Source organism: Ammospiza nelsoni, chromosome 7, assembly GCF_027579445.1.
Source record: "Ammospiza nelsoni isolate bAmmNel1 chromosome 7, bAmmNel1.pri, whole genome shotgun sequence".
Classification (NCBI taxonomy): domain Eukaryota; kingdom Metazoa; phylum Chordata; class Aves; order Passeriformes; family Passerellidae; genus Ammospiza; species Ammospiza nelsoni.
The window spans coordinates 10,330,970-10,345,655 of record NC_080639.1 but is presented as its reverse complement, the minus strand read 5'-3'; the positions used below and the strand labels follow the sequence as shown (position 1 = coordinate 10,345,655).

The 14,686-nt window shown below is 45.5% G+C and overlaps 1 protein-coding gene across 1 annotated transcript; it reads left to right on the top strand.

The window, feature by feature from the left end:
- The first annotated feature begins 2,645 nt into the window (after positions 1 to 2,645).
- Positions 2,646 to 12,882, top strand: CAVIN2 (caveolae associated protein 2). The gene is made up of 2 exons (XM_059476526.1): positions 2,646 to 3,063; positions 10,332 to 12,882. Exons 1-2 carry the CDS (start codon positions 2,671 to 2,673, stop codon positions 11,112 to 11,114), a joined length of 1,176 nt encoding a protein of 391 aa, XP_059332509.1. The 5' UTR covers positions 2,646 to 2,670; the 3' UTR covers positions 11,115 to 12,882.
- The last annotated feature ends 1,804 nt before the right edge of the window (positions 12,883 to 14,686 follow it).

Sequence of the window (14,686 nt, the reverse complement as noted above, 5' to 3'; positions counted from 1 at the left end):
GCTCTCTCCTCCATCATCCATCTGTTCCAGGTACAGCAGACGGTTGATGCAAAAAGGCTGGAGGAGACAGGCTCCCGAGACGGACTGGGAAGGCAGCTTGGCCAGCAGCTGGGACCTCAGCCAGGCCAGGGCTTCACCACAGCCCAGCAAAACTGGAGAAAAAAAAATTAATTTGGAAAATTAAAAAGCTATTTTGCCACAGGAAAGATATGCAGCTGGGCATGGACACAGGCTGCTCCCTGCCAGAGCAAGGTAAGCTACTGCTCTCTGCAAAAATTCCTCCTCTTTGTCCCAGGCAAAACGAAGGGAGGGAGAGAGGAAGCGAGATGGGCGGGATGCTGTGTGCGAGGGGCTGGCACTGGCAGCCCTCTGGAGACACAAACACGCCCTTCCTAGGGAAGGGCGGATCAGGTGCTGCTGCCAGGGAGGGCTCCTGCGAACAGAAGGGATTTGTTTAGGTTGTGCCTTTAAAATATGTCCACTCCCCTCTCAGCCTGCATAGTTCACAGTCTCAGCATAATTTCCCCTGTGGACAGCTCTGGCAGACTCGGTGATTTTTTTTCCAAAGTGAACTCACTCACAAATGCATTTTTCAAGCTCCCACAACTTGAAGAATAGAAGTTGCAGCCTGGGGAGAAAAAAAAAAGCAAGGACCAGAAAAAGGTAACATTGCAGAACATTCAGCACACAGTATTTGAAATGGGAAACTCATTTGCATAGCTCTTCAGTCATTAGGTTTATTCCTTTTCATGGTAAAATGCTTTTTCCTTTTCTTCTGCATACAAAGTAAAGGACAGAAATCATGGTCATTTGGACTCCAAATAGATGCTTTTAACCTGCAGGATGTAGGGAAATCATACAGCATATTTGTCCAAATATTAGAAAATATTATATGTTAGCTACCCAAATATTAGAATCCTACATAGCCAAGCACTGGAAACATCTGTGCTGCAGCAAGAAGTCCTGTTTCCAAGCAAATGTAAAGGAGAGAAGACAGATATTGACTGCTCGAAAACATCAGTACAGGATGAAACACCCAAGTCCATGGAATGTTGCAACATGTTCCCTGGTGATAACAGATAAAGTTATGCTCTATTCTAAATAAATAGCTTGGTATCTCTTCATGCCAAATAGCTCCTTTTGGTCTTTGGGAACACAGTGCCCCTGCCACCACACCCAGTTTATCACTGTTCCCCCAAAACAGCCATGCTCAACCTTATGATTCTTTCTTACTGAAGAAATCCCGGAGAATCTGGGCAGGACAACCAGAGTGCCCAGCTAATCTCCACATCCCAAGCAGGGAATCCAAGCTTCTGGCATTCCCTCCACCCATGCACCACACTTATTTCAGATTTTTTACTAACAAAGAATAGAATAGAATAGAATAGAATAGAATAGAATAGAATAGAATAGAATAGAATAGAATAATCATCACCTAAATTATATTTAAAGCCCTGTAATAATAAAAACAAAGAGGAGATAAAAATATTTACATTATTATTTGTTAAAATCCCAAAAAACCCTATCTGTTGTTGCGCAGGGTGAAAGGAATTATGGGAGATTCGATTCACCATGAGTAAGTGTTTCATAAGTTTGTTAATTATTACGACAATTATTACAAACTATCATCAGGATGCTGATATAAGAATAAATGTACTGATATATTTACTTTTGTATATTGTATATTTTTGTATTTTGTATATTGTATATTGTCAAAGCACATTAATATGTGATTAATGTAATAATTGATGTATTTATTACAGTAGTAATTTACTTTTTTTTTAAAAGCATGCTTTATTTAAAAGCATGTCGACATACGATTACTGTAATAATCGTATTGTTGATTACAGCGATAATTTAAACACTTTTAATTATTCTTATTAGTTTAAGGCCTTCAGAACTCCGGTCTACACCCACAACCTCTCCCCGGGACCATCACCATCAACACATTCTCCCTCTCCTCCTTCAGAGGGGCTGCATTCCGCGGTATCTCCTGCCATCTACTGATGCTGCCGAGGGCCGGCAGCTCATTCAATTCACCGCGGGCCGGGCCGGGCTGGGCCAGGGGAGGCTCCGGGCTCCCCGGGGCGGTCACAGCCCTGCCCGGGACCTGCACACGCTCGGCGCTGCCGGGGCGGTCACAGCCCTGCCCGGGCCAAGCTCGGCGCTCCCCGGGGCGGTCACAGCCCTGCCCGGGCCCGGGACACGCTCGGCGCTGCCGGGGCGGTCACAGCCCTGCCCGGGACACGCTCGGCGCTCCCCGGGGCGGTCACAGCCCTGCCCGGGACCTGCACACGCTCGGCGCTCCCCGGGGCGGTCACAGCCCTGCCCGGGACCTGCACACGCTCGGCGCTGCCGGGGCGGTCACAGCCCTGCCCGGGCCCGGGACACGCTCGGCGCTCCCCGGGGCGGTCACAGCCCTGCCCGGGACACGCTCGGCGCTGCCGGGGCGGTCACAGCCCTGCCCGGGACCTGCACACGCTCGGCGCTGCCGGGGCGGTCACAGCCCTGCCCGGGCCCGGGACACGCTCGGCGCTCCCCGGGGCGGTCACAGCCCTGCCCAGGGCGGGCCGGGGCCGGGCCCTGCCCGAATCCTCCCCGGGGGAGGGCTCGGGGCTGCCCTTATAGCGGCCCGGCCGGGCCGTGCCGTGCGGTGCGGGCCGTGCAGCCATGGGCGAGGCCGCGGCGGGCAGCGCGGTGCCGCCGCTGCCGGCGGCCGAGGCGGGCGGCGGGCAGGTGAACGCGCTGACCGTGCTGGCCCTGCTGGAGAAGCTGGTGTCCATGCTGGAGGCGGTGGAAGGGAACCAGCGGCAGATGGAGCAGAGGCAGCGGGGCCTGGAAAGGACGGTGCGGGGCATCCAGGAGGACGTGGTGAAGCTGTGCCGCAGCCACGGCGCCACGGGCGAGACGGTGGAGAAGCTGCTGGAGAAGTCGCGGAAGGTGTGCGCGAACACCCGCGCCGTGCGGGAGCGCCTGGACCGCCAGTGCGACCAGGTGCGGCGGCTGGAGCAGCACCACGCCCAGTTGCTCCGCCGAGACCGCTTCAAGGTGCTCATCTTCCAGGTGAGAGCCCTGCTCTGAGCCCGGCCCGGGAACAGCCCCCTGATGCTGCTGATGCTGCTGCCTGCTAACCCTGCGCGCACTCGGACACCGCAGCTGGCTTTGTGCTAACTCGGCAAATGCGGAAGCAAAAACCCCTTCACTTAGCAAACTTGGGGAAAGAGTAGTCTTCTGCTAACTCTTAAACTTGGGGAATGTGCCCTCTTTTAGCAAATTCAGGAGAAACTCCCGCTTTTCCTCTTTGCGGACGTGCAGAAAGCACTTTTTCCTAACTCTTAGGAAATCTGGGAAAAGAGCTGACTCTCTTTACTCTTGCAAACTTGAGGAAAACACTTTTTTTTTCTTTGTTTTCTTTTCCTTTCTTTGGCTAACTTTTAGCAAACTTTGGAAATAAAACAGAATATTCTCTTTAACTCTTGCAGTCTTGGAGATAAAATTGTCTTTTACTAACTCCTAGCAAACATGAGGAAAGAGACCTTGTTTTGCTAACTCTTAGCACGAGTGAGAAATCTGCCACCTTCTCTTCTCTGCAAATGAAGGGAAAGCCGTGTTTTACTAACTCCCAGCATATGTTTGGGGAAAGGTTTGTTTTATTGTGTGTTTTGGGGTTTAAGTAAACTGGAAGGGCCCTTACGTTTTTCCAAACTCTTGAGAGCCCATTTTGCAAACTTTTAGTAGAAATGCCCCTAAAAACTGCCACTGCCTCTGCCCTTGGAAGCAGGAGAGGGACAGGGCTGCATCTCCCTGTCTCCTCGTGCCCTGCTTCACTCTGCAGGACTGATCTGCCCCATCCAGGGATGAGCTAAAAATTCAGCTTAAAATCTCAGCTTCCTGGGAGTCCATCCAGTGATAGCAGCAGTTTGCATATTTTCCCCTTTTTAAGCAATGGTCTGGATAGAGCATGCCGTGAGTTTAACTAAACACAGGATAGGACTTTCACATATTTAAAAAAATAAAGACAGCCCTCCACAAATCACTCAGGGAGGGCAGGAGAGCAAATAGTGGGCTGGGGTAGTCACAGCTTGGGCACCTCACCATTCTGAGCTTGTCAGCTGGGTGTTACCTCTGTCAGCCACTAACTCTGCTCCTTGGCTTGTTGAGGCTTTTTCCTAAACAATCCCAAAATAAGAGAGCGGTGCTTGGTTGTAAAAAGCTGGCAGGCCTGGTCAGTGCACAGGCAATTCCCCCAGAAAGGAAGCCCCCACCTCCCTGCTCATTGTTCTCCCAAATTACAGTCCAGGCTTGTCAGGCCAGAAGAGGAGGAGCTGCAGCATGTTTCCACCCCAGAAGGAATGTGGAAATTATTCCAGAGACTGGGTAAATTAAAAGACACATGTTCTCTGCAGTTCTGCAAGTAATTTAGGATCCATGGCCGTGCCATCTCCCAGGCCCTGTTAGCTAATGAGTGGCTAATGAGCTGGCAGGTTCAGACCTAGACATTTTCCTGTGGGGTGGGTACATCAGCAAGGCCTGGGGGAAGGTAATTTTTAACATTTCTCATACCTCTGAGCGTGACAATTAAGGCCTTGCTGTTGCAAGCAGCGTCTTCCTCCACAGAACGCAATATTTACTATTTTAGGATGACATAATGCAGAGAGGAAAGACAAACAGAGCTCTGTGTGTGCAGGACATTTGGGGTTAGCTTGGGTGGGGATCTTCCACTGGCAGCAATCTGCAGGCACTGGGTGAAAGCAGCAGTAAAAATCCCCAGGAAGGGTTTGAGGGTAAAGCAGCATCCTGCTGGCTCGTTTCCTGACACTAAATAGAGGTGTAAAGCTAAGGTCAGTTGAAACCTCTGAACCTTTCCTTAATAGTGCACAAACCTATGGCAAACAGCACAGGCCTGGGTCCCAGCACAGCAGATAAAGAAAATCCTCTGCCTGCCCCTGGGCTGGTGCCTTTGGACAGCAGGTCTGCTCTGCACAGCTTTTACAGGGATTTAGGTGACTCAGTTCCCATCTCTCCCCAGAAAATATGTCACCACAGTGCAGGATGATGAACTTAACCAGTCCCAAGCCAGTGCAGATCAGGAGCACAATACTCAAAAAAAGAAGCATTGCAGTTAAACTTGCTTAAAAAAAAAATAAAAAATCAGCTTTGAGCTGGGAATTGCTCCTGGCAGTGGAGCAATGGCAGTGTGGACTGTCTCTCCTTTCAGGCTGCAGGAGGGACAGTCTGGTAGTCAGCAGGGCCACTCCTTGCTAGGATAACTGCACAGGGGATAAACAGCAGGCTGGCTGGGTTTCTGTCCTGCCTTGCACTGGAATCCATGGAAAAACAATTGCAGGAAGGAGAAGTCACATAATGAAGCCATATTGACGCCAGGTCTCTGTGAAAACAAAGGGGAATCTGGATGTATGGGACTCCTCTTCAGCTGGGGGATCCTTCTTTTCCACTGGAAAAAAACAATGCCAAACTTCACAGAGCCTGTTCCTCATTAGAAGCAGCTTCCCCAGCTCAGGCAGACAGCTCAATATGAAAATAAAAATTCACATTAGTGATTCAGTTCTGCATTCACATATACCCTAAACTCCCTGATACTTGGTGGGAGCACTGAGCATAGCCAAAACACACGACTGAGCTCCAGCTCTGCATTTTATGAAGTTGTGCTCCCACGTGCCAGCATCAGCTTTCCCTCTGCATATGCACTGAGAATGAACTGTGTTTGGAAAAGTTCACCTATTTACATATTTTCCATTAAAATGCTCTTAGTTTTCTCTCCCTAGAACATCTGCATATATTCCTTTAATTGGTGGCATATTTTAAGGGAGCTCCATTCCAAGAATTTGAGGATGCAAAAGTTATTATAAATGACACAGCAATTCAGCAAAACACTGAAGTGACTGTTTTAAAAATCCTTGTTAAGCTTTGGCATTGTTCCCCTCTGTTTTGTTCTCGCCACATGACCAGCTTTTTGGTTCTGGTTTGATGGGGGTTTTGTTTGCTTTTTAGCTGCAAAAGCAGAATGGAAGATTAAAAAAAAAAGGCTCATGCTTAATTTTTCAATTAAATGTCATGATTACTGGTTAAATGTCATGGAAATAGGACAGATGAAATAAGTCAAAACTGCAGCTTGGAGTCAAGCACACTAATGTTCAAGTCCTTTTCAGTCCTTTACCTTTGCTGTTGGTAAATCCTTCATCCTAAAATGAAGCAAGAGAAGGGCACCAAAAATTAGCCATTTTATTGTACCTTCCTGTTCAGATCACTGCAATAATCTTTTGCAAAAGCAACTACAAGCTCCCAAATGAACAAGTGAGGGAACCACAAGAACTACAAGCTGATAATGCTGCATTCCCTGCTGGAGCCTTGCAGGGAGAATACTCTGATGTTGATTAATGACAGAAATACCTCCCACAGCTGTTTGGGCTTGGCCCAGCTGTGCTGTGGGAGGTCAGAGGATGGTGCAGCCACCACCTCAGCCTGCCCAGGATGTGCAAATGGGCTGGTGGCACTTTGCTCCCTTCCTCCCTCCCCACTGTGACACCCAGGCCTGCAGAGCTGCATTGTCCAGAGGAAAATAGCCAGAGCTGGTTTCAGGAGGATTTGTCATGTTTTCACCTCTTTGGTGCAGCAAAACAAGTTTTAGGCTACTGATCATTCGAGCATGTAACAGCAACATACAGAGGAGCAGGGCTGGGAAAATGCCTTCTCTCCTCCTTGAAGGTCATGGCCTCATACAGCAAATATAACAAAAGAAATCAAACCAAAGCAGATTGATTTCCCTCGTGCAGCATCAGAGAATCAGTACTTGCTGTGTAAATTAGCCACCTGTTGGCTCAGGCCACCCAGTTTTGTAGTAGACTCTTATGGATCTTACTCCTTTTTGTAAAAGATAGGGATGCAATTCTGACCTGCAGGAAGTTCCCAAAGACGGCTGATAAAAGCCACAAGGAAGGCACTGATTTTAACCATTTTAACCAGCAAGTATTACTAGTGTTAGCAAGAGTTGTTTTATGCAGAAGACTTCCACTGTTCTATTCATCTGCTACATGGAAAAATAAAATTCAGAGGAGCTAGCTACCTACAGTCAAGCCCATCTGAGGAAAAAATGCAAGGGCTGTTTTTGAACTCAGATGTAAATACAAAGATGTATTGCTTTCTTAGAATTTTAGATTAGATCAAGAAGAAAAGATCAAAGTTCTACTTCTTTTGGCATGGAAAATAGTTATGCAGTTTGTAACAGCTGGCATTTTTCAGTGTATTGTTCTAGTCTTCCTAAATGAAATAGCAGCCTGCTTAAAAATGTATCAAAAACAAAATACAGCTGTCACATAAACTTGTAAGCCCAAAAAGTTATCAATAGCCCACTTACAAGGTGTTATCAGTAACCATGTTTGAAACAAAAATGTCTGTTCTACCACAGAACATTCCTGCTATAGCACCCTCATGTTTTCAAAGGATTTTATTTCATTTATTTTCATTTGCATTTTCATAGTTCCTGCAATCCTGAGGTCTTTGGGAAGCATGGCGTAGGAAGTGTGTCATTCCCATTTTATAAGCACACAAATAGATGCCCAGAAGCTGATGTTTTCCAGAGCCATGCAGGAAGCTTAGACAGAGGGCTGATCACTTGAATTCCAGTACTGCCTGATAGCCAGGGACCACCTAGGATCTGCTTTTAATGCAGTCATTACCTCATTATTATGCAGTATGTTTTTGTTTGGGGTTTTTTTCCCTTTATAAATATGGGTAGTTTGACAGTCTTTCTTCTACTCAGTCAGAAAATTGATAAAAATTGTAATCAAACCTGTATCCATATTATTCTAGAGACTTCAGTTCAACATGAATACTGTAGACAGAGCCAAACTGACCTTGAGAAGGACCTTTCAGACCCATCTCTGGCTTCAACTGTGCTGTGATTAAACTCATATGACACCACTTTCCCAGATAAAACACTTAAAAAGTAACAACCCACCTCTCATTAAAATCAGAGCTTCTATACCACTCAGGCACTTACACCTGAATGTTCAGATGTCTAAAACTGCGTGTGATTACCTAGGTTTGGAAAGAATGCACTAGACATGAAAATTATGTTTTATCCTGAGTTCTCGTGCTCTGGGGAATAATTCAACACTGCACCCACTCATGTAATCCACATTTCATTAACTGCAGTGGAGAGAAAATATAAATATTTGTGCAGCAGTTAACAGCTGGTTTCACTTAAAGCTGGTGCAGGTTTGTTTTGTTATCTTGGTCAGTGTTGTTGACAGTTGCAGCAACAGAATAGGTGTGGGGAGAAGAGTGTGGGCTTCATTAGAAGTTCCTCTGCAGGCAGAGGGCCTGTCCAGCTGTGTGCCAGGGGATCTGACTGAGGCCACTGGCCCAGAGAGCTGTGCAGAACCCACAGGAACAAAGCACATACAAACTGTCAAACCAGCTCCATTTCTTTTGTACTTCTCATTTCTATATCCACATGGGATATTAACCAGCACACTCAAAATCACTCTGTGTGTATATATATAAAAATGTGGTATAAAATTATTCTGCCTATTGCATAGTCTTGGGTTCCAGAAGGGCTACCAAAGTAGTCCTAGTTTTTAATAGGATCACAGAATAACAGAAACAATTAGGTTGGAAATGAGATTATTGAGTCCAACCTGTGACCCAAGACCACCTTGTCAAGCAGACCACGATACCAAATGTCACGTTCAGTCTTTTCTTAAACACCTCCAGAGACAGCTCCACCACCTTCCTGGGCAGCACATTCCAGTGTCTAATCACTCTCTCTGTAAAGAAATTCTTCCTAATGTCCAACATATCCTCTGTGACACACAGCTAAGTGTCCTCTTGTCCTGTCACTGGTTGCCTGGGAGAAGAGCCTGACCCTCACCTGGCCACAACCTCCTTTCAGGGAGTTGTAGAGAGCAATAAGTTCACCCCTGAGCCTCCTCATCCCCAGAATAAACAACAGCCATGTACAACAGCCTTGACAGCAAATTTAACCCAAGACACTATTCTCTGCAGTGATCACAGCTGTATGCTCAGTCCTGAAATAATGAGCATGAACTTGGAAAAGTGTGTGTGGCCTTTTTCCCCCTTAACTGTACACTCAGGCCCACTGGGGACAGATCTGAGACTATTACAACCATTTCACTCAGCACTTACTGCTTTTTGTACCTAAAGATAAATGTGGAGGGAGGAGGGAAAAGAAAATCCTCGCAATGCATGTGAGGAAGTGAAATTGCATGCACTCTGTCTGATAGCGATAAAGCAGGTAATGAGTAGGGACTATGCAGATCCAAGGCTCCAAGTGCTGAGAGGGGAAGGGAGTTTGCAAAGAGCCTCATTTTCTTTGCATGGGTAGATGCCTGCAGAACCTGCAGAGAACAGAGTGCTCATTGTGCTGCCTCTGAGCTGCTCGGGGTTGCAGAGCTGGTGCACTTGGTGGGCACAGACATCCCTCGTTATGACCTGCAGCTCCTGCCCTTGCTCGGCCTCTTTTGGTTTTAGATTCTTTCTTTCTGTGTCCTTTCTTGGTTTTGTTTCTAAAAAGCAATACTTTCCCTGTTGGCTAGAAGCTCCTATTTTCTATGTGGTATAGTGTCTTTTTATTTTTGTGTACCATAAATTTGTATCCTTACATTTCAAAGAGTTGTCCTGTCCACATTTTAATGTTTACCAACAAAATTTACTAGTTTAGGTTTTTTGGTTCTTTTTCTGTGAATAGCTGTAAAACAGGATATACTCCAAACACCATAAACTTCATGGTTTCTCAATATCAACAATCCATTTCTAACAGCAACATATATTTTCCAGGAATATGGCAAAAGTGCTAACTGCATTTGCCATTTGAGATACTTCCCAGATGCACTGAACCCAACACCTCTATGCAGGGATATTCTGAGTCTGTGGGTCGAGAAACTGAGAGCTCTGTGGGGTTATGTGATTTTTGGAGGTCTTCAGTACAACCTCCCTCCACACCATACCCTTGCTTCTCCCCAGGGACAGCTGTTCAACTTGACAGCTAAACTCTCACTGAAGAGTATCTAATATAAGTTAAAAGAACAGGGTTTCCATTCTGCATAAATCCCAAGTCACTTTCAAAGAGTAGCCTTACAGCTGACAGCTCATAAGTCTTAAACTTTACCAGCTAATGGTTCAATGGGCTTTGAGTGGTTTGTTACTGGTTAAATGTATTGAAAAAACCAATAAACGCTCAGCATTCATCTCATTATGGGGAGGGGGAAAATAATTGCTCAGGGTTGTGCTTTGTTTGTTAAATTTGTATCCCGTGAACTATGAAACTCAAATATTGTCAATTCTTTCAGGAGGAAAATGAGATCCCTGCCAGTGTTTTTGCAAAAGAGCCCATTCCCAGCATTACAGAAGGAAAAGAGGAGCCCATGGATGAGAACAAAACACTGGAAGAAACCTTGCACACAGTGGAGTTGGGTTCAGATGATGAAATGTTTCCTGAAGGAGATGACTTGGATGACAGCGCAGAGGAGAAAACAGAAGAATCAAGAGCTGAGAAACTTAAAAGATCTAGCCTCAAGAAGGTGGACAGCCTGAAGAAAGCGTTTTCCCGCCAAAACATTGAGAAGAAGATGAACAAGATCAGCACAAAGATCGTGTCGCCCGAACGGAGAGAGAAGATCAAGAAGTCACTCACTGTGCATCACCAGAAATCCTCCTCTGGCAAGGGCCCGGGTTTCAAAGTGGGATTCGGCACGAAGAAAGGCCGTGAGGGGGAGAGCCCCGCGGAAGCCGAGGACAGGCCCTCGGAGACGGCGAGCACCGAGCAGGCCGAGAACGAGGACGAGGTGTCCTTCGCCAGCATGCACTCGGACATGACCCCCAGCACCTCCCTGGCCGAGCAGGGCAAGGCAGCCGGCGACGCCCCAGAGAAGGAGGCCACAGGGGAAGGGAAGGCCTCGATGAACAACAACATCGAGCTGTCCATCGTGGAAGACGACGAAGAGTACCGCGTGCCTCTGGAAGCTTCTAGCCAGAAACTGTTGGATGAGAGAAACCCATTTAGCGGGGAGATGGAGCAGTCTGATGAAGAAACGACCCAAGCAGCCGTCCTGCAGGTGGACCAAACAGCATAGGCAGCCCAAGCCCCGCTTCTCCTGCCAGACACACACAGTTTTCCTGAGGGAAGGAACTAGTTTCACCTGCACAGGCAGGAGGAGCGACTCTTCCATCCTTTCCTCTGCAGCGATAATTTATTGCATGCAGAGTGGGCAAGGTCAACGACTAAAGTTGCAACGTGCTCTGTTTTAGGCAGAGTCACTGGTGTTCATGAATTTAGAGATGCTGCCAGCTGGTGTCAGGGACTAGCAGGAGGAGAGGATGTCTGGTAGAAGCAAGCTGATCAGCTGGCGTTCTTAGAGTTAGGTCAGAGGAATGTGTGGAGAGTAGTCAAGACCCAAGCATTTCTCTTCTCTTCCCCCCAGTATTTCCCAGCACTGTGAGTAGTTTTGTATGTCAATGTAGGAATACCAATGGCAATGTTTGATTTCAATTGCCTTGCCATGCTCTGTGAACATTAACAGCCTCAGTAATTGTGCACACACGTGCAGTTTGTTTGGGGCTTTAATCCACAGCATCATAGGACTAAAAGAACAGAGTACTTGTAGGGCAAAGCTGAAAACCCAGTTCCATCCATTTCAGTGGGGGAAAGATTTTTGCGAGTAGTCACTTGCTACTCATTTAGAAAAAAATCACTGTGTTTAGGTGGGGGGGGCAAAAAAAAAAAAAGTATTTTTCAATCTAACAGAGTTATGGAAATACATTAGTGACAAGCATGAATGTGTGATCAGTTACTATACCTTTAAGGGGTCAGAAATTGAAAAGAAAAAAGTGTTTCATAGGAACATGAAGGTATCCTGAAGAAAATATGAAATGCTATGAAATGTACAAAAAGCAAAAAATAACCCCCCACAGTATTCAATCTATACTCCCAGCTTAAAGTATATATACTCAGATAACACTAATTAATTCATAGTCTTTATAGCAATATACTATCAAATTTTGCACCTGCACAACTTTGTATCTCAGAGTATTTTGAAAATAGCATAATTTATCTTTTTACAGATTATTTCATATATAGAACTATATCTACACAGGAAAGTTAGATAATTACAGGGATGTAAGGACAATTTCTTCAAAAAGGTGAAATACTCTTTCAGGCATGTCCAAAGGGAACAATGTGTTATGGATTGAACTTCATGGCAGGGATGAGTTTACCTAAGTATGAGCCTGCAAAGCCACAGGATTTGCTTCTCTGCTGGTAACTTTGATCAAAGTCACCCACCTGGTCTCAAAATTACTAGTCTGTAATTTTTCAAAATTAATTGAAAGGTAGTTTGTTCACTATGAATGTTCATTCCTGTCACTTAAAGGTAAGGGGCAAGGGAGGAAAGGGAAGCACAATACCCACAACAGTCCCCTTACATCCTTGGTTGTTTATGCAGTGGGTTATTTTTATTTTTTTATATACATAAAAATTCTACTCATACTTAACATTGCACTAAAAGGTTGCTTCCTTTTGTGTTTAGAATCACACATTACAGGGGAAATACAAGCTACAGCAGAAGTACCATTATGAAATAATTAACAGGTGTTACTCCACAGGGATAATATCTGTAACCAGTAAATCACACTGGAAGTTAGTCAGAGCTTAGTGTAGGCAAGTACTGTTAAGAGTTAAGCTCTTAAGTGCATGGTATTATATAGAAGATACTGTTTCTAAGAAAAATCATGGCATAATTTGTGCAGCTATATTTTTATTTTGTATTAACTACTGTGGATTTCAATAATTTTTACTTGTAACTAACTATGAATATGACAAATAAAAGCATAATATAAAACACAGCCATGTCAGTCTTTGGGAGAAAGCAGGCTCTGAGAAGCTGGCAAAGATGAAATTTAAAGGTCAAGTATTTATTACTTCAGTTCATGTCCCTGTTGTATCTATACCATTTTCTTTCTCATCCTGTGCTGTTATTTAGCAATGCAAACACCAGTGCTTTGCTTTCCAGACACTTCTAGCCCATCTAAAAATACTCAGGCACTTTCCAAAATCTCCTGGCTCAATCTGCATCTTTTTATTGGACTGCAGCATACTCCTAATACCCTAAATAGTCCTAAAAGCATATTTATATTGAAGACTATGTTCTGTTTATGCACACAGATAAACTCTTGTCTTCTGGAGTGCCACATAGTCTTTAGCAGGCTTAATTTTACTGACAGACCAAAGAAAGCACGTTTAACCTTTATGCAGCAGCTGTCAACCTCCCACAGCCACGACGTGCTAACCAGGAGCCCCAACATCATGTTTACATTGTGCTTTCAGATATGCTGGTTTGTTTGTCCTGCTAAGCTTTAATTCAAACAATACCCCTGGCCATGCTTTATCCAGTTTCAGAGATGCTGAAATGAATCCCATGCACAGTGTTCTAAGAGCATTACAATGCTATCCAGCAAAACCATTGGAAATGCAGATCCTGAGCATCTGGGGGAATTAACTCAAATACCCACTTCAGAATACAGCACACACACACAGCCAGCAGTTGCAGGACTGGAATTAAATGTTTTCTCCGTCACAATTGCACATGTACAAGGACAGGTGGGTCTGTAATCCTAACCAACAAAAGAAAGCATGCTTTGCAAGAGAGAAAAATAGTCTCTCAGCTCATGAATGTCTGCTTTTGTGCTGTCTTATAAACCAGAGGAGGAAGCAAGCTCAGGCTCTCAAGATGTCCCCAAGCTGTTTTTTCCCCTTGCCTTCCACTCTCAAGGCCTGACTGAAACATCAGCCTGCAGAAGTTAGTGTTTGAGGGAGGGATTGTAGAGGACTGCAGACTGGGACCAGCAACACTGCATTCTTTCAAGTATCTCAGGCATGTGCCTGGATCTCGTCAGGCTGGCGGATGTCAGGCATATGCACGAGTATCTGTGATGGTGCTGACAGGTTTGTCTACATAATTACTTTTTTTAAAAACTGCTTGTTTACACTTCCTAACTCAGTAACAGTGAGCTCCACTTGTACCAGAATTCCTTGGAGGACCTGACCTGTGAGCTGCTGCACAGATTCAGAGTCTGACCCCCACCGGAATCGGCGGCAGCTCTGCACAAAGGAAAAGGGTGTGATAAAGCCCTTATGGTATAAATATTTAAACTAGCAGCACTCAGCAGCTGCTGATACTTCCATTTTCAATGACACAAAACCAGCTGACATTTCTGTCCCCTTTTAGGGGAAAGAGCAAAGAGCATCCCATGTTGACCCCCACGTGCTAACCCATGAGCCAGCTCCTCTGTGAAATGGCACAGATAGGGGTTTTCTGGACCATTTCACTGGCAAATAAGGGAGTGCAGTGAAAGCCATCACACAGGCCTGAGTGAAGCATGTTCTCTTTAACAGAAGAAAGGGGAGAAGAAAAGGATCAAAAGGTAAAATACACCTGGGCAGCCCTTAACACTGATGCAGTGCAAACCCTTTGTTGTTGCAGGCTGTAATGCCAAACAGCTGCACAAGCGATGACTGATAGTCACACACTTAAAAAAGAGGTAAGCTCAGAAGAATTAGTGAAGTAGTGGCAATTTGTTCGAGGTCAGACTCTTCACAAGGGGCCAGTCCAACCCTGAAGGTTAGTGAAAAGCCTTCAGCTGGCTCAAA

Bases quoted from the DNA above. Each gene is read 5' to 3' on its own strand.
- CAVIN2 (XM_059476526.1), top strand. From the start codon at position 2,671: ATGGGCGAGGCCGCGGCGGGCAGCGCGGTGCCGCCGCTGCCGGCGGCC. The intron at 3,064-10,331 runs GTGAGAGCCCTG...CAATTCTTTCAG, and splicing joins TCAAGGTGCTCATCTTCCAG to GAGGAAAATGAGATCCCTGC.